General features: G+C 44.9%; 1 protein-coding gene across 4 annotated transcripts; it reads left to right on the top strand.

The window, feature by feature from the left end:
• Positions 1-7,563: 7,563 nt before the first annotated feature.
• On the top strand, positions 7,564-16,518 carry C1S (complement C1s). 4 transcript variants are annotated; one of them, XM_074927403.1, is made up of 12 exons: positions 7,579-7,666; positions 8,117-8,177; positions 8,582-8,783; positions 10,035-10,212; positions 10,473-10,598; positions 10,828-11,027; positions 11,247-11,400; positions 11,635-11,750; positions 11,981-12,059; positions 12,311-12,448; positions 12,953-13,024; positions 15,026-16,518. In XM_074927403.1, the coding sequence occupies exons 2-12, from the start codon at positions 8,173-8,175 to the stop codon at positions 15,817-15,819; spliced, it is 2,064 nt and encodes a 687-aa protein (XP_074783504.1). In that variant the 5' UTR covers positions 7,579-7,666; positions 8,117-8,172; the 3' UTR covers positions 15,820-16,518. The 4 variants fall into 4 exon arrangements, with proteins under 4 accessions (XP_074783523.1, XP_074783504.1, XP_074783495.1 ...); XM_074927394.1 differs by having other exon boundaries at positions 12,950-13,024; XM_074927422.1 differs by lacking the exon at positions 8,117-8,177 and having other exon boundaries at positions 7,564-7,666; positions 8,661-8,783; positions 12,950-13,024.
• Positions 16,519-18,904: the final 2,386 nt, after the last annotated feature.

The following is an 18,904-nucleotide window of genomic DNA, read 5'->3' as shown; positions in this document are numbered from 1 at the left end:
GAGAACAATCAGACATTGAAATCATCTCCTCAGTGAAGCGGTGGATTCCCCAACATTGGACACTTTTAAGATTCAGCTGGACAGTCTTGTCTAGACTGTGCTTTTGCCAACAAAGGTTGGACCAGATGATCCTTGAGGTCTCTTCCAACCTGGTATTCTGTGATTCTATGATCCAGCGAAGGAAGAGGAAACAGTCTTGAAGGAGCAGTTTAACTGCACATTGGGCAATGTAGCAGAAGATGAAGGGACTGCAGAGAGTAGAATAGATAAGGAATGAAAAGAATGAAGGGTTTGACAGAAACCTCACAAAGTTCAGAAAAACAAATGTACCTGACATAACATGGGGCTAAGGAAGATCTGGAACAGTCACTTCAGAGGTCCATAGTGAAACTGCAAGAAGCAATGGTCTCAAGCTACCACAAAGGAAATTCCAATTGGACTGAAGGGTGATTCACCATAGGAACGGATGCTCAGAGAGGCTGAGAAATCTTCAGCATTAGAGATGCTCAGAAGATGCCTGGACAAGGCCCCAAGGCTTGCAGAAGGGGAGAAAAACAGAAATTAATCAGTGCAGTAAGGAAGTGCATGAAGAAGGGGAGATATTGGCCTTGATGTCTAGAAGTCCCCTGAAGGCACTGTAAGGTGGGGAGTGACAGGCCAGGATGGTTACTAGGGGTTTAAACCCCTCCTGGATAGCTGACTCTCATCAGATTAGACTTTACAAATAGGTTACTTTATTTGTTCACCCTAACTGGTCACTGTTTACCAAACTTTTGCAAAGTCCAAGGACTGACTGAATATTAATCTTTCATTTCCATGTTTAATTGGGTGTTTATGGTGTTTAGGCCAGTTTCCTAAGTAAATGAGGCCAATGTGAGTATGCTGACCTTCTGTCCCTCCCCCACTCAAGGGGGACAAGGAAAGAGATCTCAAACCTCTCAAACCTCTGCGTTTGTAGAAGTTTCATGAAAATGGAGACTCAGATTGGAGAGAGGCCTGTCAGCATCATTGCTGAAGGAATCCACTCCATAATCAAGCTTCCTCCCATGTTTGATACAATTAAATTATCCCACAGATTGAACACTTCTGAGGTTATAACTTCATAAAGTCTCTATCCTGCTCAATTCTGCTGTTATCTGACAGGGGATCATTGTTACCATTTTATTAAAATTACAGGAATGAGTTAAAAAGTGATGAAAATGTTCACATAAGGAAGATCCACTGAGGACATGTAAACAGTAAGATACAGGTACAACTTCTGGCTCAGTAAGTCTCTATGCTTTAGATAGCCAAAAATGGGAGATTATAGTAGGAAAATATCGCCATACGCTTGCCTCCTTCCTTAAACCTCCACATCTGGCTTCTCCTGCCCTCAAACTTCCCCTTGCCTTCTCATCCCCTTTGATTCAAAATTTAGATCATGTCTGGAAAATTACTTAGATTCTGTGGACAAAGGCCTTGCTTTGAAGATCAGACTATAACCTGGCACTAACCACGCCACTGTTGCTGCAGCCACTGGTACTCTGTTGGGCTTGCCATGAGGGCTTACAGTGTTGGGTTTAGCATTCCACAGGTGCCAGTACATCTCCTGCCCAAGTAGACCTCTGTCTCCTGGCAGATGTAGACTCCTGCTTTTGAAAAGGCAAGGTGCTCTCTCTGGTTTTGGAGGCCACGATTGTAACAGCAAAAATGGCTTTGGACCACAGTCTCTCTCAATTGGTGTCCTCCTGTAGACCTCCAGGAGTCCATCCACAACTCTGACCTGAGACTGCAGAAAAAGGGAGAGTTAGAGGCTGTATGCTGGGTTGGACAAAATTCTGGTCTAGGTCCTTTGTGTTCTGGAATAGCTCAGGAAACAAACCCATGACTGAAACGCTGGGGTTTCAAACCCAAGCCCCAAATTAAGGTTGACATATGGGTGATTCCCACAGCCCTTCACAAAGGGGGGGGGTGAGTTTGCCTTTAGGCTTCCCTCCAGGGTGCAGCCGGCCTGGCAGGGAGAGCCATTGGGTAAATGAGCCCCAGGTGTCCTGCATTAAGTAACCCAAGGTCAGGTGTCCCACTTAGGGATAAAAGCTGGGACCACTTGCAGGAAGGGGCAGTGTCTGTCTGTGAGGTGGATGCACTTTGCAGACTTTCTCGTTGGGGAAGGACCTCCTGTGTCCCTAGAACTGGGCTCCAGTCAGGTCTGGCTTTTGTACATGTGGGCTGTGTAGAGATTCAGTATGTGGTTTCCTTGGTCTTATGTGTTTGGCTTGTTGACTCAGTTGTCTCCCATCCCTTCTATGGGAGGCTGCATTTCATGATTTATTCCACCCATTGTTGGTTGTGCAGTGTTGTTGTTGGGGTCAGTGGGATTGATGTCAATTATGTATAATCTGACTTGTTTGTACCCCCAGCGCTCACCCGTGTACTGACCCTTTTGTCTTAAATAAAATTTGGTTATTGGTTCATCTTTATGCTGGCTGTGTCCTTTATGCTAGGCCTAATAATTGGCAAAACAATGACATATGCCTTTTGTGCAAATAGTAACTTATTTGAAATGTTCACTATTTGTAAAACTTTTGAAATGCTGTAGTATTTAAATACACTTGTGGTCACTTAACCTACATGTGTAGTGAAACAGTGCCTATGAACTTCTAGACTTATTTATTGTAATATACTATTGTCAGAAGCAACATCTTCTTCTGAGATTACTTAACAGTTTCCACTGTGAGGTTCTGAAAAGTTGCTTGAAATGTTGCTATATTTGACCGGTTCAGATTAATGCTAGGTAGACACTTTGAGTCAAAGCATAGTAGCTGTTTTCTTTGAGATTGAGGTCATGGTGAGTACTGCTATTTTTCAGTATTATTATTTTATTAATAATTAGGGCAGTGCTATACTGAGGAGGGGGTATAACCAAAAATCTTTATTTGCTGTCCTGAAGCTATACCATGGCTTCATGACATTACATAGGTATTAGTGTGGAACTCAAAGTTCACATGAGCTCAGTGTGGCCATGTGGGAATGTAGCTGCTGAAGCTTCTGCAAAGTCATTTTTATTGACTGTGTTCAAGTTCATGTAGCTTTCCCATGGACTACAGCTGCACAAGACCCTGATGGTTCTTCCAGGACAATTTCTTTTGTGCCAAGGAACCAAAACAGGAATCTTGTGCCCTACTTTGCTAGTGCCTCTTCCAGGCAGACAAAGATGACTATCCTGATTGAAACGGTCACAGGAGAGGGGAGTGCTACCAGGGGCAAGCTGACTATCTGGAGAGTGGGTGGGACTGCGATTTAGGGTTGAACACTGAAGGGGAGGAGGAAGATACTGGAAAAGCAAGAGTCAGAATAAAATTAACTCCAATTGCAGTCTGCAGCTGAGAATCACTGTGTCAAAGCAAGAGAACAGAGAGGGTGAGGAGAGAACTAACTGCTAGCAAGAGATAGGGTATGGAGGGAGAAGGGTGAGTGCTTGGAATAACATGCAGGGGAACACATGAGAATAAGTTTTAATTAGGAGAATGAATTGGAGGCCTTGGAGCCAGTAGGGAAAAGTCAGGAATGGGTGAATGCCAAACCAGAGAGAATTGGAGAAATTGGGACTCAGTGGACATTTGAGAAGGGGAGAGAATGGTATAGCTGAAACCAATTCACCTTTTTGGTGTGTTAATTACTGCACAAACAAATGTGATGTCCGAGCTGTTTTTTCAGACACTGCTGGCTCCGTTCCCTGCTGCACCTCCACGAAATTAGGGGGTTGCCGTGGGTGTTACCTGTTTATGGTGGGCGAACACACCGTGGCTGGCATACGAGGCGCTCGCTGCCGTCCCCCTGGGGGCTCAGGGCTGGCGGGCAGGCGCCCCGCTGGCATCCATTTTGTCCGCGGGAGGGCCGGGCGGGGCAGCCCGCCGGGCCAGGCCGGGCCTCCCCGTCCGCGTCGTCTCGGCAGGACCGGCAGGTCTCTGCTGCCGCCTCTCGGTGCCGCCGCGACTGGCTGCGTCGGGCTAGGCCTTCGTCCTCAGTCTCCGGCTGGGGGAAGCGGGCAGGAGGCCCTCGCCCGTTCTGGGGCCCGGGAAAGGCCGCAGCGCCGCACTCATCCGGCTGGCGGGAGCATCTTGTCCCTCCTGTGATCCCAGGCCAGCAATCTCCTGGAAATCACTGGTTTCACAGAATCATCATCTCGGTTGGAAAAGACCTTGAAGATCATCCAGTCCAACCATGAACCTCACACTGACTGTTCTCAACTCCACCAGATCCCTCAGCACTGGGTCAACCCAACTCTTCAACCCCTCCAGGGATGGGGACTCCCCCCTGCCCTGGGCAGCCCATTCCAATGCCCAACAACCCCTTCTGCAAAGAAATACTTCCTAAGAGCCACTCTGACCCTGCCCTGGCACAGCTTGAGGCCATTACCTCTTGTCCTGGCACCTGTTCCTTGTCTCAAGAGACTCATCCCCCCTCTCTGCACCCTCCTTTCAGGGAGTTGTAGAGGGTAATGAGGTCTCCCCTCAGCCTCCTCTTCTCCAGACTAAACCCCCCCCAGTTCCCTCAGCCGCTCCCCATCAGACCTGTGCTCCAGACCCTGCACCAGCTCCGTTGCCCTTCTCTGGACACGCTTGAGTCATTCAATGGCCTTTTTGTAGTGAGGGGCCCAAAACTGAACCCAGGCATCAAGGTGCAGGAAGTACAAGTGCAGTTGCTCTGGCACTGCAGCTTACAGCCTTGTGGTTTAAAATAAGCCAAAGCATTCAGGAACATTTTCCTCTAATAGGTGAAACTCTAAATTGTTCCTCTTCAGTTCAGCCAGTGGTTCACCGCTGGTGAAGCCATTCGTGCAGTGAGGATGGGGCACCCCTGGTATGGTCATGGTGGACCCCATCGCCAGTTATCACATGGTGGGGCATCTCCAGCTGTGAGTCAGAGCCCCTTAACAACAGGAAAAAGGGCTGGGGTGTAAACAAGATTATAGGGCTTCTGTTTTGTAGGAAAGGTGGTGAACCCCAGGGGTGTAGGGGAAGGGAGTCCAGAAGGCAGCAGGCATCTCAGTGTGGTGCCTGCGCATGGAGCAGAATGGTTGCAAGTCCCAGGTTTCACTAGGAAGCTGTGGGAGCTTTGGATTCATACTTGGTGCTGGAGGGAGTAAAAGAGATGAATAGGCTGGTGAAAAGCCCCCTGGTGCAGTCTGCAGTGGTGGGAATCAGCGGGTGATACCAAGCAGTTCTGAGCCAGGGCACAGACATGTTTTCCTGGGGCTTACCCAATGCTCTGAATTTAACCACTGGCAGCATAACTGGCCTGGGTCACAAGAGTGAGGTGGGTAAGTGCAGCATGCAAGAAACCCCTTGAATACTCTTATTGTCAGAATGTGAAACAGGCAAATTACTGCCAAGGTCTTGGTAGATCAAGGATATTTTACTAGCTGCTTACGTAGCCTTGGTTCCCTGCTGATGGATTTCAACCGAGTTAATGTTATGTTTTCTCTTTTGGTATTTACTTCCATTGTTTCATGCACTCACTCAGCGTTTCCAGATGGGAAAGTGTGGCTTTTCTTAAGAAATCAGGAAAAGTTTTTTTTTTTTTTCTCCCAGCTTCCTGGGGGAAGACAAGCCAGTCAAGCCTGGTTTAGATGGTAATTTTATGAAAGCCAGAACACTACTGTTCTTCATAACATCTGGTGGAAAGGTTACAGCTACATAGTTCTGAGTCATCTTAAAAAAAGGCTTGTGTTATGTAATTTGGGAAAACTAGTATGTGTCATGTAATTTAGGAATTTAAGAGAATGCATGCACCTCTGAGCAGAATTATATTGCATTGGCAAACTTAATGTTATCCTTTATTAACCCTAATGGCATGATTTTGCCTCTTTTAAATTATTGTTTTTAATAAAATTTCTGACATAGTTTGAGTGAATTGTAAAATACATTACCTAGCTGTTTCATCTTATGAATTGTAAAAACAATACAGACCTAGGCAAATGCAATCAAATGATCTGTGTGTATTCAATGTAAATATAGACATCAATATCACTGGTCTTCTGCATAAATAGCTAGCATTATGCAGATATGTGCCCAGATAAAATGCCTTTTTAGTTAACTTCAACAGTCTTTTTCTTAATAGGTGAATGTCTTCTAAAGAATTATTAATATTCACACACATATTAATTTACCATTGCTACAGACAAGCTGAGTCAGGTTTATATGAAAATGTACAATTTCCTTGCAGTGAAATGACATGCATAATATATCAGCCCACACTCATTTTACTTCTGCTGTGACCATTTTAAAATATGAATGTGACTTGAAGAGTCAGTGCCAGGGTCTTTACCTTGCCCAGTTCAGAGGAGGAAACATTTCCCCATGGTTTGTTGTGTATATTTCATCACTGTTTTCCTGGTTCTCAGAAACATCAAGCTGTGGTCCCGAGAGATATCAGAAGTGAGATGATGCTTTATTTTCATTTTCTATCCATTCTCAGTTTGACAAAGAAAACAGACTAGGCATGTGCTTCAAGGAAGCCTTTATCCTGACTATGATGAAGTCAGTTATGATTCATGTGTAGGTGTTTCTCTCACTTGACAATATAAAGGAGTCTTTCAGCTGGGCTTTGCTAACACACTTTGCCTATACCCTATTGAAACTTGAATATTTTTTTTCCTGGCTAAAACAAGCTCTGGAGTGTGCTGTGCTGGCTATAAAGGGTAGAGGTTTTAATGAGTTTTACATTTTCACTTATAGTCCAGTCCCAGTATATATGGCTTGTGAGGAGGAGGGGGTTTCTAGAGTATTAGTGGCAGGTCTTTTAGCTTTTATGGTGGTATTTTGGTCTTGGCTTGTGGGTGCTGGATGGATTAAGGGTCCTACCTGCCATAAGTCTTGAAACTTATTCAGGATCTAACTTGCTCCAGAGCTAAGTCTGATGAACAGTTGCTCTTACATGAAGTTCACTTGGTAACTAAAGAGGTAGTTATGAGTTCTTAGTCAAGCTCTTACTTACAGAAGTGCTCCCATAACAAAACCCAGAGAAACTATGTGTTCTTAACTCCAGCTGCTACCTTCAGAGAGGCACAACATTGGCCACTACCTTTTCCTTTTTTTTTTTTTTTCCATTCCCCTAAAAAAGGGTCTCTGAAGCATCAGATGAGGAGCAGCAGCCCTGTGGCCATCAAGTTGCAGTAACAGAGTGGACTCTGGTAAAGTGGTCTCTGGACAGGATGATAATTTTTTCCATGCAAAAGCATTAGGCCAGTTTTCATGTGAACTCTCCCTTTTCTACACCCTTTGGATTTTGGTCCTGACTTTTAAAAGGGAGGGGGAGGAGGAGGAGAGGGGAGGCAGCTGAAAACTCTATTTACCTCCCTCTTCCCAAAAGTCATATGATTTCCCGAAAATGCCTAATACGGACCAGATCTGCGTGCTCCCCCTCGCAGCCTGAGCCAACAGGATTGTGCAACTTCTTTCTGGAAATTCCCCGTCCTGCCTAGAGCCGGCAAGCCGAGCATCTCATCCGAGAGGGAAGGCTAGCAAGCCGCATCCCACAGACAGAGGGTGCTGCTATATTGCAAATTAGGACTCTGTTCCCCAGACCCCAGTCTTGGGTAGGTTGGGAAGGAGGCTGTGCACAGGAAGGAAAAAGAGAAAGAAGAGAAGAGAGAAGAAAACCAGGCACGAACTAGGGAGAGAAGGTAAATATTGCAAGCATTAGAAATGAGAAAGGAAAATAGTGCTGAGCATTGCTGTCTGACAGCTAGAAGCGTCAGGACAAAAGGCTCCCAAACCCCAGGGTCTAGGCATAATTTTTGAGGTGCTGGGAAGAATGGAATTCATACCCCGGGGTGGGGGGAGGTGCTTTCTGTCTTAATTTGCTGTGCTGGTGTTTGGAGACACTGGTGGTCGTAAGGGTAGAATGTGAGTACCAAGATAGAGACCATATCTCCATTTTGTCAGTACAGAGCCTAGTATCCCTTCTTGATGCTTGGGGTTGCTGTATGCAGGAAGGAACAAAGTTACACACTTGCTTTTGAGGAAAAACATCAACTATTTTCCAGAAGCTGGGTTTTTAGGGTCTTTGACCTGCCTAGCAGACACGCAGAAGCACAGGCAACATTAATCAATCACACTGTTTTTTGTCCCAGGCCATAACTCCAAAGTCCAATTCCTGAAAATTTTCAGAAAGATCTGCTTTTTCCAGATGTGGTGAGTTATTGAATCTCCAAGGGAAACTCAGGTTTATTAATAATTTCATTTTATAAATTAGGAGTTTTTCCTGTAGTACTGTACCAGTTCTCAAATCTGAATGTATCTACAGCCCAAATAGCCTCCAGAACAAGGCAGTGAAGTAGGGAATAGCACTTAAGACCCCTGTGTTCAACTCCAGCAGCATTACCTGCAGCAGGAGAGGAGCAGAGAGTATGATTGTACTCTTTCTGTGTGAAAGGCTACAGGAGAAAGACAAGCCCCACACAGCCACAGCACTGGCTCCAAAGCCAGGAGCTATGCTGCATGCTATGTACAGCCAAATTAACTTTGTCACGTGGGACTGTGTGCATATGCTGACAGAGGAGACTACTGCAATGTCATCTTCCTTCCTCTTTTCTCAGGTACCTTATCTTCTGTCTCCCTGTCTGGGCTGATGGAGCCTCCATGTATGGTGAGATCTTGTCACCCAATTATCCTCAGGTGTATCCCAATGATGTGCAGCAATCTTGGGAGATCCAGGTCCCTTCAGGATATGGCATTCGCCTTTATTTCACACATATGGACCTTGAGCCATCACAGAACTGTGAATATGACTTTGTGAAGGTACTGTCCCCATCCTCAAGTGAGAAGAAGACAAGAATGCAGATCAGAGCACAGAACAGCAAAGCTGTGTACAGAGCTTGGGCCTGGAAGAGGAGATAGACACATCCTTTCTGTTCTGAGCTCCAAGAAGGCCAAATGACTGAGTGTATCTGCACTAGCAGTCATTAAATTGATTTGTTTGACTCAACCACATGAACATTGTCTGACAACTGAGTGTCCCATCTATGCCTCTCTCCCCATGTTTCTCCTACATTCATAGGAAAAGCCTTCTTAGCCATCACTGACACCTCCCTATTGCAAGATATATTCTTAGCTAGTGAACCCTAGGTATGAAAGGACCATTTTCTTAGGGTGTTGCTTTTCTGTCCCTGAAATTATTCAGAATTAATCCATGAATGGACATGGATGATTTAATGCAATCAGAAATTGATTGGAAATGATGAAAGTTCAAAACAATCAAGAGATCTGTGTATGAATAGTGGGCACTCAGTGCTGTGGTCCATTGCATCACAGTTTTCTATGGTCTGTGCACCACAGGATACTTAAAACTTTGAAACCCACTAGCTCTGCTTCACGTTGTCCCACAAGGCACAAAAGATCAAGCATTTCCACACAAACAGATAGAAACAAGACCATCCTATCCTGCAACATCTATGTGTGAAAAGGGGCAGTAAGATCAGGTGCAGCACTAGAAGGAGACCTTGGAGAAGGACCAAGGTGGGACGGTAGGGTGGATGTGCTCTGCTGGGAGCTGTAATAACGTGTGTCTTCTTGCAACAAACTGAGTTAGACTGCTTCGCAGATCATCAGGGATTGTTTTTACTGTTTTCAACCATGGTATTGATTTTTTTATACAAGTGGGCCTGAGGAAAAAATGTTAACAGAGAATTTTCTGGATTAATTTGTATCTGAGAAATTAAGACAGGTCCTTCACAGCTGGAAAGTCAGTAGGAGGGAACACTCCTCAAGTGTATTACAAATATAATGAAACCAGTTGTCTAGGGGCTCCATTTGGCTGTACCTTGGCTGGCTGTCTTCCACCCTTGGCCAGCTTGGTGGATGACACAGCAGCCTTGGTCCTTCCTGCTGGCTGTGTGACATAACTGTTCCCGGGAGAGCTATCTGAATGTTGTGAGAAATGGATGCAATTTAGGAGCCTTTGGGTAGCCACCTGTAAGCTGAAAGACTCAAGTGTTGGTAGTTACACTTATTGCAGTAATGGAGATAAGACCTCTCTGCATTCTTCTGCAGATCCTGGCTGGTGGCCATGTTGAAGGTCTGCTTTGTGGGCGGAAGAAACCTCGTGCCCCTGACTCCTTGACTGTGGAGGAATTTCATGTCCCTTATAACACCCTCACTATGAGCTTCCAATCAGACTTTTCCAACGAAGAGCGTTTCACTGGTTTTGCAGCCTACTATGTTGCAGTGGGTAAGGTTAAAACACCCTCCTCTGAATCTCTGTAGTGTCCAGGCTAGGGGAGAGGAAAGCTGAGAGGATTTTCCTTATAAGAATACCTTATTGAAAAGAGATCCCAGCAGACAGGGCTGCTTTCAACATAACCAGTATAAATGCTGTCTTAGAGATACCTTTTCCTTGTTGTCCACTAGTGTTTACTTTGCTTTGTCGTCTTCCTCCTGCACTTAGGGCCCTCTTCTAATCTTGACTGATTCATGTTTTCACACTTGCAGACTTGGATGAGTGCACAGATTTTGTGGATGAACCTTGCAGTCATTACTGTAATAATTATATTGGAGGTTACTTCTGTACCTGTCCACCAGACTTTTTTCTCTATGAGGATAAGAAAACATGTGGAGGTAAGAGATCTACATGAGCTGTGGTCAACAGCAAGAGTTAATTTAGTCCAAGTGAGATATTGTACATGGAAGACCTTCTCTGTCAACTTGTCCATGACTAAATGGATAGAGAGTGGCCCTGGTTTTAGTTTCTTGGAAAGGTGTGGTGTTGTAATATGGTTAATGCAGGTGACTGAGGAGACTGGAGATGTCAGCTTCATCCACAGATTGTTTCCTTCCTTAATCCTAGTGAACTGCACTGGAAATATCTTCACTGAGCCATCAGGGGAGATTTCCAGCCCCAACTATCCCAACCAGTACCCAGAGAACTCGCGGTGTGAGTACCGAGTGGCTTTGAGGACAGGCTACTTTGTGGTGTTGACCATACGCATTGGGGACTTCGACGTTGAACCAGCCGACTCAAAAGGGAGTTGCCATGACAGCTTAACAGTAAGTGTGTGGCTTAGGAAGGGAGTCGGGATGCTCTGGATCTGCTCTCAATGTCCTCATACTCAGAAGACTCTATGACTGCTTAACTTCATTTCCAACTATGTTGCCTTTTGAAGTTCTTGGGAATACATTTGAATATGTATATATTGAATATATCTTTCAATGTCTCTCTGAATACATTTGGTATTTCTCATTTCTTCTTGTTTGTTACTTTCCCAGATTGTATCTGGAAAGCAGCGTTTTGGTCCCTATTGTGGCAGTAAATTCACAGGTCCTCCTGAAATCAAAACTAGGAACAACATTCTTGACATAATCTTCCAGACAGACCATACAGTACAGCACAAAGGCTGGAAAATCCGCTACTACGGGGATCGTGAGTAAACACATGGGAAAGCATTCCCACTGCTGCTGAGTTAGGGAGATAGTCTGTCCCAGGTCAGATTCATGGTACAGCAGCATGTTAACATGTTCGCAGCTACTGGTATTGAGTAAACAGAGAATGCCTGTTTAGTGGGGAAAATAATCACTGGAGAGAAAGAACTTGGAAGGTGGAAGGAGGGTAAATCTTGCACCAGTTCATCACTGATTTACACCTGTCTCTTCAAAGCTGTAACCTGTCCTCCAAGCGTCATCCCCAACTCTGTTCTTGACCCAAAGAAGGACAGGTATATCTTCAAGGACAATGTGAAGGTGACCTGTGTGGAAGGATATGAAATTGTGAGGGTAAGTTTCATAAAAAAACATATATCCTCTCTGGCCTTCTCAGCAGCTTCCTGATGCCATTTCTCATCAGGTGTCCTGAGCACCTGCGGGAACTCAAAAGTTTTCACCTCAGCTGTAGTAATTGGAAACTTCGAGCCACTGCAGCATTTTGAGGACCCTCCACTGGAGTGCCCGTGTCAGATGTATTTCGTGGCCAGTGACTTACATGGATTATGTGTTCTTTTCCCTAGGGACGAGACAGCATCCTGAGTTTTCACTCCAGCTGTCAGGACAATGGTGAATGGAGCAACTCCCATTTCAGCTGTGTTCGTAAGTGAACCATCTCTGTATTGTGGGAAGCAGACTGGAATGGAGCCTTCAGGCTCTAGATCTGCTGTGTGTCCAGATTAGGAGGCCACTGAAGGACTGGGATGTGAGCATGCTGAAGGGACTGAGGAAGTGAGCGCTGACTTTACAGGGACCAGAGGAGCTGAGTGGTTCCCCATCATACAGAATAATCATATTGTTGGGTGAGGATGCCCCTTTAATTGTATTTGATCAGTTTTGTTTCTTCTCTACAGCCGTGAACTGTGGTGATCCCATTCCTATTGACAATGCCCAAGCTGTATACGTCTCTGAACTTCGTGAGCCTTTGTACAAAGCTGCTTTCCGATATCAGTGTGATGCACCTTACTATACCCTAAAAACCAAAGGGGATGGTAAGCATTGCCTCTGCTATACAAACATTTATTTGATCAGAGGCCTAAGAAATTATACCAGCATCGTCATGGGGCTGGGATTATATCAGATCAAGACTGCTAAGTTCTCATTGGTGTGGGCTTTCAGGCAGTAGTTTTGTGATGCTTTTGTATTGAATACACTCTAATGTCATCTTTACTTGGGCTGTTAACCTTAAATGCATTAGCAAGTCCTCTCTCCATTTGCCGGATGTGTGAACCATGGATATTTTTGACACATCTAGCACATAGTTCTGGTGGAGAAGTAAAGGACTTAAGAAATATATTAGATGGGGTCCCTCCAAAATAGGGTAGAAGCACCCTGGAGGGGTTGTGTAGTTCTGGGGAGATCTCAGCAATGTTTACCAAGCTATGCTTGCCTTGGAAATAAGAAGGTTAATATATCATCTTATACAGTAATGCTACTTTCTCTTCATCTTAATTGTATCCTTATGGCACTCTTTCTTTCTTGTGTTTTCTAAGCAGTGTATCAGTGCTCAGCCAGTGGAGAATGGGTCAACAAAGAGATGGGAACAAAGCTCCCGAAGTGTGTCCCAGGTACTACCAAAAACTGTGTGTGTGTACATGTAGCATATGAAGACCACTGTTTCTTTCATCTCTGTCTTTAAACTGTTAAGCCTGAAAGTACTGTTGATCCTTTCTGTGTTAAATCACATTGGACAGGTATTTCTGGAAGCTGTGGGCCCCAAAGAAAGGTCAAATGAGGCAGCAGAAAGAAAGTGGGAACAAAAGTGGGCAACGTAATAAGATATCTGGTGTTAGAGGACCTCTTCAAGTATCAGTGTGTGTTTCTGCACCAGTTTCCCCACCTTCAAGTGTGTATGTTCTCAAGTTGTTCAGTGCTTTAAATCTCTGTCTGCATTGCAGGTAGCAAAAAGACTGACAGGTCAGAAGAGATGCCCAGTGATGCTGGACCATTCTGTCTTTGGTCCTTCTCAAGCTACACTGAGAGCTGTAACTTCTCTTCAAACCTCTCCTGGGGGGTACTGCCCAGCTATCTGCTGAGCACTGCAAATGCAGCACTAGAGGCATAGGTCTTTCACTACTCTCACTGGAAGTCATAGCCTAAACCCTTAAGGTTCTTATGTATCCTTCAGTATTCAGCTACACTTACTGTGTTTGAAAGCTTGAGCAAAATCCATGTCAAGGACCTTCTCATCCTCTCTTTGTGTACTTGGGAGGCACCGAGAAGGGAAGTGCACGGGTACTACTCCTGCTTCTAACTGCTGGGTCTTAACTTCCAGCTGACAGAGATAATTTTAAATCCTATATATTCTGCATGCTCTTCAACTTACTCTCTCAGAGGAGGCAGTATGCCTAGGGCTAGTTGTACATGCTGCCTGTTCACTACTCGAAATCCCTAAATCCTCATTGACAAAGAAAGTATAAGATCCAGCTGAAGAAGATTCAGCCCTCTTAAGGGCCAGCTCAGCCAGTGACTTGGACTATAGAAGTGCACAGGGCAAACTGTAAGATAAAGCTCAGGGAATTTACTACCCAAGAGGAATTTACAAAGAATATGAAGTCAGACTCTTCTCAGTGGGACACGCAATAAAAGACATTGAAAGGCAATGGGCACAAGTTGCAACAAAGGAAATTCTGACAGTATTTAAGGAAAAGTGTTCCCCTGGAGCGCTGGAACTGTTTTCCAAAGAGGCTGGCTAATCACAACCCTTGGAGATGATCAGAAGCTGCCTGTCAAAGCCCCTGATCAACCTGGTTTTGCAGTTAGGAGGGCAGGGGGAAGTGCAGTTAGGGACGAACAGGTTGAACTACAGACCTTTAACACTCTGCTTCATTTAAATTGGAAACTACCTACTGGCTATAGTTCCTTAATATGACTATATTATGTTCAATGTAAACAAGACAATATGATAAGAAATCGGTTTCCTAGCTGTGTCAGATTGTCCAGCCTTATTTATGCCCTTAGCAATCACACTCTGCAAAACCTTATAGAACATTTTACTCAAAGAGCACAGAGCATCACTGCACCCACAAACTCACAGATAAGATCTCCATTAATCTGCTGCTTGAGATTTTACATACTAAAAGAATGGAGAGGATAAAATAGTAAAACATCAGTGACAAATCTGAAAACTTAACCTGAGACTATCTGGAGTTTACAAATAGAAAAAAGAAATTTAAAGAGCAGTGTCATATTTCTAAGAACTTAAGCAAATATTTTTTCAAAGACAATCCTTTCACTTACAGGACATAATTCAGCAAAGGAAAAATGCTGACTAGAATGCAGTTAAATCAGTGACAGGGTGACAACTGCTTTCCAGAACAAGAATTTGAGAATGAGTATTTTCAGCCTAAATTGAATGTTGATAGTAGTTTTGCTTGAATTTTCTTGAATTCCTCTGTAAACACTAGTAGCAAACTCTCATCACATAGAATATAAACAGTGATTACTCAGAATCAAAAATTATTTAGAGGACACAGGACTATGGGCTTTTTAGCAGTACCAAAGACACCCCCTCACCCCCCTTATTTGTAACTAATTCTCCCATCTGGTTCCTCTTTTTTTCTTTCCAGTCTGTGGGGTGCCTAGTAATCCCATCCGAGAGAAAGCAAAGATTTTTGGAGGCACCCTCGCACAAAAGGGCAACTTTCCCTGGCAGGTGTATTTTGATTACCCAAGAGGAGGTGGCGTACTCATCTCTGAAAGATGGGTAATGACTGCAGCTCATGTGCTGGAGGGGTTTGACCAACCCAACATGTATGCTGGGGTAATCAATGTTGGTAGAGAATCTCTGTACCGGGAGGCCCAGCAGCTGATCCCAGAGGCTTCATTCATCCATCCTGGCTGGAAGAAGCAGCCCATAGAAACCAGGACTGATTTTGATAATGATATTGCGCTACTGAAGCTGAGGGATCCTGTGAAGATGGGCCCAAACATCTCACCTCTCTGCCTTCCTGGTAAATCACCTGAGTATGAGCTGCAAGAAGGGACTCTGGGCTACATTGCTGGCTGGGGCCAGAGAGAGAAAGGAAGACTGCCTATTTATCTTTGGAAGGCCCAAATTCCTGTGGTGGACATGGATAAGTGCCGATCTGTGAAACCAGAGGGCTCTGCTGATTCCAGTGCTTACCGCTTCACTGACAATATGATCTGTGCTGGTGGTGACAAGGACAGCTGTAAGGGGGACAGTGGTGGAGCCTACGCTATCCAAGATCCTCTGGATGACGGACGGTACTATGCAGCTGGGCTGATCTCCTGGGGACCAAGATGTGGTACCTTTGGTCTTTACACCAAGGTAGTGCGTTATTTGGACTGGATTACAGAGACCATGAGCAAGCATGAGGATGCAGAAGCTTGGCAGGATTAGCTCTTTCTCCATTCAGCACAGTCACCCTTTCTAAATGTGGTGGCTACATGTTCAGGCTGGCTGTGATCCTGTTTTCTCGGTGTATTTTAATGGGCCTGCTCATTGTGCTGAATGGAGAGTCAGGAATATGTATCTGTTTCTCTCACTGTCATCGCATCTAGGAATGGAAATTCTCTTTTTTACACTTGTAGCATCAGTGGAAGATGATATTCTGTTTAAAGAGGCTCCTTCTGCTTCCTCTCATTTTTTTTCTATCCCATTTCTTTCCCACTTGGAGAAGACCTAGCCATGCTGCACCTGACAGGGAGGTTTCAATGAAGACAAGAGGGAATAACTGTTGGTTCCCAGGGTAGGTTCAGAGTCCAGTTTCTGTTTCATGTATTTCCTGTATTGTTCAGAGTATCTAACAGCATTAAAGAATGTCCAAATTGTCTTTTGTGCAATGTGCTATTGAGTGTGTGTTGCCTTTTTTCTTCTCAGTTTAGACCGAGTTCTCCTCGAAACTCCCTAAATCAAGTGTCTAGTGACATTTTGACCCACTACACTGCAGCTTTTAGCAATGTGTAATTTGTGCTACCTCTCTACCTAAGAGTCTTTATGAAGTTCTTCTGAGATGGTTGCATCTCATTGACCAACCATCGCCAGCAGTGAGGACTTCAGACTTCTGAATCAAGCTGAGCAGAAGAGGCATCTTCAGAATTCTTTAATTAACCTGTCCTCAGGGCTTTATTTTTCAAACTTTATTGTGTTAGATAAGAAATAAAGCTTTCTTGATTTAGAGAAGTAGTGTTGTGGGAGATTACCTGATGTGCATTAGGGGTGTCTTCTGCTCCAGAAGGTCCTATATCACTCACAGATATCCTTCAGGGAATTGATGCAGGTGGCATATGATGAAAGAGTGGAAGGTGTGTTTGTTCAGCTTGAGAAGGAGGAAACTAAGAGAGGGGTCTATTTGCTGTATTCGGATACCTAAAGGGGGGCTAGAGAAAACACAGAGCAAGACTCTTCAGAGAGGTGGACAGTGACAGGACAAGAGACAGTAGACACAAATTGCAATAAGGGAATTTCCAGTTGGGCTTTTTCCCAGGGTATGGGTCAGCACTGAAACAAGTGCCATAAAAGACTGGGGAATCTCAGTCCTTGGACATCTTCATACTTGCCCAGTGTGCTGGGTTTGTGTGGTGGGGTTTTTGCTAGCAGGGGAGGGAGATACAGCTGTGGGTTCCTGTGAGAAGCTTCTCAAAGCTCCCCTGGCTCCAACTCAGACCCGCCTCTGTCCAAGGCTGTGCCAATTTGTGATGGTGGCTGCACCTCTGTGATAACCTATTTAAGAAGGAAAACTTGAGATGGGGTTTGGACTTTTGAGGAGGAGTTGTGAGGAGAACACCTGTGTGAGCACCGAGGTCAGTGGGAGGAAGGGGGGAAGGTGCACCAGCACATGGACACCCCCCTGTATCCTGTGGTGAGATGGCAGGGACCCCCCTGCCACCATGGAGGTCACTGGAGGAGTAGAGATTTGCCTGTGGCCTGTGGGGGACCCCCGGGACCCTGTGGGAAGAAGCAGCCCCCACCATTGCAGTTGGGTGCTGGGAGGAGCAACATGTGGAGGTGACCCAGGGTGGAGCATCTCGAGAAGATACATCCCGTGGGGAGGAGTCATGGTGGGGAATGCAGAAGAGTGCTGCCCCCTCCTTGGAGGAAGAAGCAGCAGCACTGACTGCACCCCCCATCTCCTGCCCTACCCCACTGGGGGAGGAGGTGGAGATATTGGGAACAAAGCTGGGCCCGGGGAAGAAGGGGGAGAGTGGGGGGGGAAGTGTTTTAAGACTTGGTAGCATTTCTCACTGTCCCATTCTGTCTGTTGAGTGTTGTTGTTAGTGTTTTAAATTAAAATGATGTTCTTTTTTTTTTCTTCCCCTAACTAGCCTGTCTTTTGCCTGTGACCATAATGGGTGTCCTTATCTCCATTTCTGAGCCTTTTAATTATTTTTTCTTCTTCCCAGCAAGCGGCTGTGTGGCCCTCTGGACTCAAACCACAACACTCAGGCAAGGCCCTGAAGCTCTGCAGTTAATCCTGCTGTTAGCAGTGGACTGGACTAGAGACCTCCTCTTCCAGCCTAAATTCTGAGAATCTAGGAAATGGTGAGGAGGATGTGTGCAGATCTTGGAAGAGTTCTTATTGATTCCTGCACTCAGCTCAAGCACATTCAATTTTGTGTAGCAGGCAAAAGTTTATTTCGTTGTTGGGCTAGTAACCAAGGATTTTATACTACATTCCTGTGGAACTGTGACCCACAGGGTGTTGAATGCTTTTTACCTTTATATCTGTATGTGTCAACTTTAATCTAGTATGAAGTTTCATAGTAATTTCTTCTTCTTGCTAAGTAGGTGGGCTCCTGTCAGCTTTCATCTTCTGAAGCACCAAAGGGAAGTATCCATCCCTGGTAACTAGTCCAGGCTGCAATCTTGGTCCATGTTCCTCTTGGGCAAAGAGGTGACTATATACTGCAAAGAATAATGATGCAGTGGTGCCATTGTAACTGTATTTTCTAACTTCACAGTATGTTTTAGAATTTCATAATCATACAGGCGTGCCCAAACATCTGTGGTAATCATGAGCAAAAGCCACTGGAAATCTTTATAGACTGCTATGTCTGGCTATTAGGAAGCTTCTCCTTTGGTTATGTGATGGATACTTCAGCAGTAGAAATAGCTCTACGAAGTACAATTTGGGGAAAATTAATCTGTTTTAAGTTCTGAAAAAAGTAACCTTCAAACTAAGGTATCTCCTTAGCTTCTATGAGCACAAAGCCACTCAGGCAAGTAGCGACAAATTATTACTCAGTAGCTCACTGATTTACTCCAGTCTTTCTGGAAAAGGACAGGAAGACAACTGCTGAAATCAGTTCAGGACAGCAGAGGAGAAGAGAAACAGAGGTGTGGCTGAATGGTTGATGAGTAGGATACAGGAAAGCTGGGATTCCTAGGAGGGTCACAGATTCCTATAGGCATTTTCGACAAATCATCTGTTCTCCATACCTCTGCTTCCCAAAGTTTCCTAGTCTCCTGCAAAGCAGGAGATTCT

The sequence above is a fragment of the Athene noctua genome, chromosome 1 (assembly GCF_965140245.1).
Source record: "Athene noctua chromosome 1, bAthNoc1.hap1.1, whole genome shotgun sequence".
In the NCBI taxonomy this organism is placed as follows: Eukaryota; Metazoa; Chordata; class Aves; order Strigiformes; family Strigidae; genus Athene; species Athene noctua.
Note: the sequence above shows the minus strand (reverse complement) of the source record. Positions and strands in the feature narration are given on the sequence as shown.

Excerpts from the sequence above, each read along its gene's own strand:
- C1S (XM_074927394.1), top strand. Across the intron at positions 11,401-11,634 it reads AATCCGCTACTACGGGGATC|CTGTAACCTGTCCTCCAAGC; the intron begins GTGAGTAAACAC and ends GTCTCTTCAAAG. Across the intron at positions 12,060-12,310 it reads CTCCCATTTCAGCTGTGTTC|CCGTGAACTGTGGTGATCCC; the intron begins GTAAGTGAACCA and ends TCTTCTCTACAG.